The 8,547-nt window shown below is 36.0% G+C and overlaps 1 protein-coding gene across 1 annotated transcript in view; it reads left to right on the top strand.

Moving 5' to 3' along the window:
• Window positions 1-7,977, top strand: part of LOC109347614 (O-acyltransferase WSD1-like) — a 15,673-nt gene extending 7,696 nt beyond the window's left edge. The window contains exons 3-5 of the mRNA XM_019587545.1: window positions 190-543; window positions 6,493-6,633; window positions 7,609-7,977. Coding sequence (XP_019443090.1) covers window positions 190-543; window positions 6,493-6,633; window positions 7,609-7,755 — 642 coding nt within the window. The 3' untranslated portion in view covers window positions 7,756-7,977. The remainder of the gene's footprint in view (window positions 1-189; window positions 544-6,492; window positions 6,634-7,608) is intronic.

Genomic DNA, 8,547 nt, shown 5'->3' with positions numbered 1-8,547 from the left:
ATATATATATATATATATATATATATTAAATTTCTCTTATGGGAAAAAATATGCTATTTATGTTTAACTTGTCTATCAAAACAAATCAACTTTTGTTTCGAGAAATCCATATTTTATTTTGACTTGTTTAACTAATTTATTCTCATTATTTCATTAACTCTCTAGCATTTATGATTTCTCTAACTGCAGAGTGTAAATGATGTATTGATTGGAGTCATCTTCTTTGCAATTCGATTATACATGAGATCAATGAACCATGAATCAGTGAAAACAAAGACTACTGCATTGGTTCTGCTCAACACCAGAAACACCAGAGCTTACAGATCAGTGCAGGAAATGCTAGACACTAATTCTGATGCACCATGGGGGAATAGATTTTCCTTTTTACATATTCCAATTCCTGAATTAAGTGATACCAATTATTCAAAACCACTTGACTTTGTGTTGGAAGCTAGCAAAATTATCAAGAGGAAGAGATATTCTTTAGCTATACCAATGAATGGTGTGCTTCTTGACTTGGTGAAGAAATTCAAAGGCCCTGAGGTTTGTAGACCAAACTTCATTTCACTTTACAATACTTGGTCTTTTTTATGCTCTGATTTATATAAGGTTTTATAATATCATTGCCATCAAATATTTATAACAATTGTGGAGGATTGTTAGTAAATGTGATGTAACGCCCAAACCTTGATATGCGATCCTTTTTTATCCATGAATTTACTCTACTTGTTAAACTTAAATATCATTGCATTATTTTATTCTCCTGAAGGGCATCAACATGACTTGAATTTGTGACATCGAAGACTTATAGTCAAAGTAGCTTAGTGGTAGCGATTCAAAGGAATTTGTGCCTTTAGATCCTGGAGGTCATAGATTTAAGTTGTAGGAGGCTCTTTTTAGAAAAATAAAATAATCAATAAAATATTTAAGCTTAAAAGGTTTGTAACTTAATAAATTTATCACCTCAAAAAGTGTCATATGTCAAGATTATGATATTAAGGACATGTTCATGATTATCATCATAGTGCACTTGCAAAGGTAGCAAAAAACAATATTGTGATTGCACAATTTAAGACTTTGATAGCATGGTGATAGAGCCTAAAATGACACTGGGAGATCCAGGAGAAATGCAGCTAAGCCCATTTGGACTAATGACTATATTCTAGAATAATACAACTGTCCTTTTAATTGTTGTCATTTTAATTTGATCTACACAAGAGTATGGTGTAGATTAACTCTATCTAGATATTTTCAATTCCATATTGTTTAAATTGTAAAGAGATTACTGAGATGAAGACATTAATGAATTCAATATTTTTCCCTAATTTCCATAACTCCTAGGATATTAATTCTGTATAATTTTATTCATACAAATTACTTCCTAACATTTGGTGCTTTCATTTATTCTCAACCCAAAAACACACAAAAAGACCCAACTGATTTTATCTCCCACCTCCTCATGGAAAAATTGTTAGAAAATCAAGAACAACAAGATGCAAGACATGCTGCCATTACTACTGTTTTGCATAATATTACTCGTAAGCTTGCTGGAATTTCCTTCCTTCCCTCCACACCCTACTCATGGCTCCCCCAATGCAACCTTCCCCTGCCCAACCCCACACGACACCCAACCCAGATCCACCTATTCCCCCCTTTTCCACCCCAAACCCATACACCCAACCACCCTTTCCACACAACCTGAACCTTCCATCCCCACCTCGACCTCCAAAACTACAACTAATTCCATTTGATGGCTCATAACCACTTGATTGGATTTTTCAAGCGGAACAGTTCTTTCAGCTATATATGGTACCCCCGGATCAATGCTTACCCATGATCTCCTTCTACATGCATGGGGAAACACTCAGCTGGTTTAAATGGATGTGTCACAATGCTCTATTATCAGACTTTAACTCCTTCACCAGGGATTTGGAGACCAGATTTGGTCCCTCTTCCTACACTAACCACCAAGCTAAGTTATTTAAATTAAAACAGGTGGGTACTGTTGCTGACTACCAACAACAATTTGAGAAATTAAACAACAGAATTTGGGGTCTATCACAAGAGGTAATTCTTAACTGTTTTCTCTTTGGACTATTGCCAGATATTCGAAGGGAATTAACAATTTGCGGTCAAAATCAATTTCTGAAGCCCTGGGGTTGGCAAAACTGGTGGAGGCTAAACTAAGAGATACTACCCATACCCAATCCAAAACCTCATGTTTTGGATTCTAGCCCACACAACCATACAACCCAAATCCAACACACACAACCCCCAACACTGCATCGCCACAACCACCAACTCCATCCATTCCTATTCGTCGCTTATCCACTGCACAATTGCAAGAGCGACATGCCCAAGGACTTTGCTACAAATATGATGAGAAGTTCTTTACGGGTCACAAATGGCAACCAAAAAAATTTCTCTTGCTCTTAGATGATAAATTCTTTTGTCATCTAGACACTAGCCTCCCCACCCCGAAACCTATACTTGAGGACCTGCCTCCCCCCCTCAGACTAAGCCCTTGGTGGTCATATTTCCCGCAAAACTCTTAAATTCTCAAGCATGACTTTTTAGCACAATGTGACAGTGCTAGTTGACACAGGCAACTCTCATAATATTTTGCAACCACAAATTGCTCATCATATAAACTTGCCAGTTACCCCTACTTCCCAATTACCAGTCATGGTGGGAAACATAGCTCATATTTATTGCAGTGAGTTTCGTGATAACACACCCATTAATCTCCAAAACCAAGGGTTTCACATTCCTTTTTACTTATTGCCCATTAAAGGGGAATATGTGGTATTGGGTATCGAATGGCTTCGTACCCTAGCCCCAATCATTTCTGACTTTGTTATTCCATCAATGCAATTCACGGTTGGCGAGACTCCTATTACTCTCACAAGAGAAACAGGTTCTTCCCTTCAACCTTCTACATTACACCAATTCTCCAAACTACTCCAGACTGATAGTATATGTACCTTCCATGCTATCACTATATTGCCCAACCTAACCCTAGATCAAACCAAAACAACCAGCCCTATACACATCCCTCACCCTGACATTCAAACTATTCTCACAACTTATAACTCAGTTTTCAACACCCCAACAGACTTGCCCCTACCATGCTCTCATGACCATCACATTCCCCTTCTTCCCCATTCAACTCCAATAAACAACAAGATTTACCGATACCCACATTCCCGAAAGGAGGTAATGACTTCAATGTTACATGAAATGCTACAAACATGTATTGTGGTGCCTAATACAAGCCCTTTTTCATCTCTAGTTTTGTTGGTGAGAAAAAAAGATGGCAATTGGCGGTTCTGTGTTGATTATAGAGCTTTGAACTCAATTATTATTCCTGATCAATTTCCAATTCCTACAATTGATGAGTTACTAGATGAGCTCGGTGGTGCTTCAATTTTTTCTAAAATTGACTTGCGAATAGGCTATCATCAGATTCGAGTACACCCATCAGATACTCATAAGACAATCTTCTGCACCTTTGATGGACACTATGAATTCTTAGTGATGCCATTTGGCCTTACCAATGCGCCATCTACTTTTCAATCAGCCATAAACGATCTGCTCAGGCCTCACTTACGGCGGTTTGTGTTTGTTTTCTTTGATGATATTCTTGTTTATAGTGCTAATCTTGAGGATCACTTGCATCATTTATCTCTTGTATTAAAGTTATTATCTTCTAATCAATTTTATGCTAAATTATCAAAGTGCACCTTTGGAGTCTTGGTTATTTGGGGCACATTATATCAACTGCCAGTATGCAGCCAGATCCAGATAAGATCCAGGCGATGGTGGATTGGCCACCGCCTTACACTCTCACAACTCTCCGTGGTTTTTTAGGTCTTACCGGTTTTTACACAAAATTTGTAAAGTAGTATGTGTCACTTGCATCTCCTCTCACCGATCTACTCAAGCATCACAATTTTACATGGTCACAAGAGGCTCAGCTTGCCTATACAAAATTAAAAACATAAATGACTAAAACTCCTGTCCTCCGACTGCCTGATTTCACCAAGGAGTTCGATGTCGAAACTGATGCCTCCTCTGTGGCAATTGGGGCGGTGTTGACTCAAGCAGGCCACCCCTTGGCATTCTTCAGCAAGAAGATGTCGCCTCGCATGCAACATGCTTCAGCCTACATCCGGGAAATGTATGTTGTAATAGAAATAGTAAAAAAATGGCGTCAGTACTTAATCGGTAGACCATTCTGAATACTCACAAACCAACAGAGTCTCAAACATTTAATGATTCAAGGCCTACATACACCAGAGCAGCAAAAATGGGTGACCAAATTGATAAGGTTTCAATATGAAATAAAGTATAGAGTAGGTACCTATAACATAATGGCGGATGCCTTATCCCGTCTACACTCAGATGAGCCTCTAGTTTCCTCAACTCTGTTCTCTCCACTTCCTTCCATATTGGACAAGTTACGGGAGTATTACCTCACATCAGAAGGCAAACAGTTCACCATTAAAAGTGAAACAAATCCATCAATGCGACAGAAATTTCATTTTTCTGAAGGACTTTTATTCTATGATCAAAGGATCTACATACCTAACATCGGCCAACTACGCTAAGAGCTGATCACATAATTCCACGATGCTCCCACTTCAGGTCATTCGGGTCTTAAGCCCACCCTTGCTTGGTTGGCCGCCTCTTGTTACTGGTATGGGATTTACAAAGACACAAAAGCATACATTCAACAATGTTCAGTATGTCAACACAATAAATATGCCCCAACAAAAACAAATGGGTTACTTCAACCTCTTCCTATTCCTAATAAAGTATGGGATGATGTCTCGATGAATTTTATAACGAACTTACCCATGTCTCACGGCCATACAGTAATATGGGTCATAGTGGACCGACTCTCAAAATATGTTTATTTCATCGACTTACCCACCATATCAAGTGACTCGCAAGATCGGGTTAGTGGCGTACGAACTGGCTCTTCCTCCTTCTTCAAGGATACATCCCGTTTTCCATGTCTCTCTTCTCCGAAAATTCCATGGAGACCCGGGTGTTAACTTTGTTCCCCTTCCAGCGGGGGAGGTCATAAAAGAAGTAGACACAATCGTGTATGAGAGCTCACACCTACTTCCAAAGAATGAAGTTGTGAAAAAGAAAGTTGAAGAGAGAAAGGAGCATGCAGTTTCAGAAGAGAGAAATGGGAGAAATGTGAATAATGGTTCACATGAGTATGTACTTTCTCCTATGCCAACTAATGGGCTTCCCCAAGACAAAACATTAATCCAGAGTTTCACTCAATATGCAAATGGGGACCACCGTTTAATTACTGTGCCAGCCTCTCCACACTTGGATTTCGGTTACATAGAAAAAAGTTCATCCAACGACTCTCTCTTTCCAATTAAAAAGTCGTTCAGGTTCAATGAACCCGACACAAAGGACAATTCCACATAGGCCCCATGTTCACAACCAGCTAGACACAGCAAAGGATTTGCATCCAACAGTCAACACGAATTACCATGTCTGACCCAACCTGCTTCACGGGTCTTGAGCCACGTGCCCCTAGACTGCACAAAGCTGTTCAGTTGTCCACAATTGGATAAGTCACCCGTTGGAGTGCAGAATCAATTTGCACTATGTGATGTTTTGGATTCCCAACCAACAATTAATGCTCCTTCAATGCCATTTAATCACAATTCAAATTTGCCTCCAACTACATTGGATTCATGTACAACACATGATACCCCCAAAGTCACGCTCAACCACTCTGCTGTTCACGTGTCCACCAGGCCAGAGTCATCTGTTGGGCCTAAGGCACACACTCCAAATTACAACCTTGAGGACAAGGTTGTTCTTGATGGGTTGGAAAATGATAGAACCCAAAATGACACTGGGAGACCCAAGAGAAATACAGCTAAGCACATTTGGACTAATGATTATATTCTATAATAATACAATTGTCCTTTTAATTGTTATCTTTTTAATTTGATCTACACAAGTATATGGTGAAGATTAACTCTATCTAGATAATTTCGATTCAATCTTGTTTAAATTGTAAAAGGATTGCCGAAATGAAGACATGAATGAATTCAGTATTTTCCCCTAATTTCCATAACTCCTAGGATATTAATTCTGCATAATTTTATTCATACAAATTACTTCCTAACACATGGCGAGGAAAGTATTTTCCTTTTCCAAGAATTCTCCTAAAATAATCACTTCTTAATATATACAAAAGTTTAACTTTTTTTCTACTATGAAACGTGAATAGTTCAATATGATTACATTTGTTTAATTCTAGGTATCTCAAATGCTCTCAACTATTAATTTACCATGCTTAAGGAATAAAACAACTCAAATGATGGTATTTAAAAACAACTCAAATGATGGTATTTAAAAACAAAATTAAATTTAATCACCAAATAAAATAAAACGAAATTAAACAAAAATTATCCCTGCAATTTATTCTTTTGAAGTTACTTTGTGTCGCAGGCTGCAGCTAGATACCTACACGATACATTGAAAAATACAAGTGTAACAATCTCACACATGGTTGGACCAGCAAATCAAGTAGCCTTGGCAAGTAATCTTCCAGTCAAAGGCATATACTTCTACTCTCTTGGATCTCCTCAGGTTTGTGTGCAAATCTTATTCCCCGTTCTTTGCATATATACTTTTCACTAATCACGCTAGAATTTTTTGCAAAACATAAGAAATCGTAATATCCTAAATTATTTGTGGAGCAATTGATATGACACTTTTTAAGGTGTACAATAATATGCCACATAATTGATGTATCTTGAAATTAATTGACAAAATTTGGGGATATAATCATCTCCTGTATTCGAGTAATAAATTATTACATTCGTTTTTATATTTAAGCTAAAAGTGTGATCTTATTGTATCTAAATATTAAAATGTCACCTTATGCTATTTTCCCATTTTTTTTATATATTAGAAAGAATTCTATCCCAAAATTTGGATTAACTAATAACTACCTTTTATTTTATTTTATGATTAGTCAATTGTATACAAGATTAATTTTTTAGATCCGTAAAGTCATAGAAGTTTAAAAGTCAAAAATTCAAATCTCAAGAAAAAAAAACTATTATCACATTGTCATTATAAAATGGAAAAAAGATATATACATCGACATTGTAAAGGTTTTTTATACTGTCACTATATCATCCACCGTTGATTTTTAGTTATTATTGACTTTTAAATAAAAGTATTGCAAATGAATGGTGGATGATGCACTGACTGTGTATAAATCTTTACACCGTCAGTACGTACATTTTACACTCTTATAGAATATGCTACTTTGATATAATTGATTAAAAAAATATTTAAATTAAAAATTTAATAATTAAATATTTTTATAATTAATCATCTGATAATCAAAATAAGTAATAAGTGATACGCAACATAATTTATGGTATAGAAGATGGGTTAAGTTATAGAAGATGATTTGAGAGACCGACCAGGTAGCCTTTAAAAAGCTATTATTGTACTTAACGCAGGTGGTGCATAGATATCTTTTTAATCCACATTTTAAGTGTTTCACGTTCTTATACTAACACCATACAATGATCTTTAATTGATTTACAGAGTCTCACTATCACAGCCATGAGTTACATGGGACGTTTACGAGTTGGCTTTGGAGTTGAGAGAGGCTTCATAGATGCACACCAATTCAAGTCATGTATAGAAAATTCTATGGAGCAGATGATTAAAGAAGCAAACAAAAATTTCTAAATGCATCAAACAAACCTCATTTTAGGGTACCGAAAAGTAGTCAATTGTCCACCAATGTATGATTTTTAATTTGTATTTATCGGTTTGTTGCTTTATAAATAAGAACATGGGTTGATTTTGTGTGCACTAAGTACTAGTGCAAACAAATACATTACCCACAGTAACTGCTATGTACGTGTGCTGCAGTATATATGTGAAATAAGTAAAGTATTAAATTCTATAGCTATTATGCCTTCTTCGATTCTTCCAAAGCTTTTCTCAATAATTTTAGTAAAAACTAAGTTGAGTTTAATTATTAAGTTTTTTGCTTGGCTTCTTTAATATTATTATTAGCTGCTGATTATTTTTATTTTTATTGAGGGTGAGTTATCCCATGTTATAAAGATGTGGCATCCTTCAAAAAATATGGTCACATATTCGGGCTCAAAGACATTAAAGGAACTACAAACAAGTGTTATTAAATATGGCCACCAATGAAGATCAAAGATTATGTTTGAGTGAAATAAGATAAATGAGTGCAATAATTGTTTTATTGTGTTTAGTATTTACTTCATTAAAACAATTTGGCTCGGTTCATAATAGGCTCATGGACCTTATCTTATTTTTAGTACTATTTAGCTTATAATTTCTAGAAGAGAAGTAAAAAAAATATGATACATTATTCCACTTAGATATTTTGGTGTTTTCAAAACCCTAACATTAATAGTTTTATTGTTGTCTTTATGCCTTCCTAAACCACTTCTACTACTTCTTTCACTTAGTCGCAAAATTGGAGAACAATCCCACTAACTA

Source organism: Lupinus angustifolius, chromosome LG05 (genome assembly GCF_001865875.1).
Source record: "Lupinus angustifolius cultivar Tanjil chromosome LG05, LupAngTanjil_v1.0, whole genome shotgun sequence".
NCBI classification, from domain to species: domain Eukaryota; kingdom Viridiplantae; phylum Streptophyta; class Magnoliopsida; order Fabales; family Fabaceae; genus Lupinus; species Lupinus angustifolius.
This window is presented reverse-complemented; position numbering and strand designations above follow the sequence as displayed.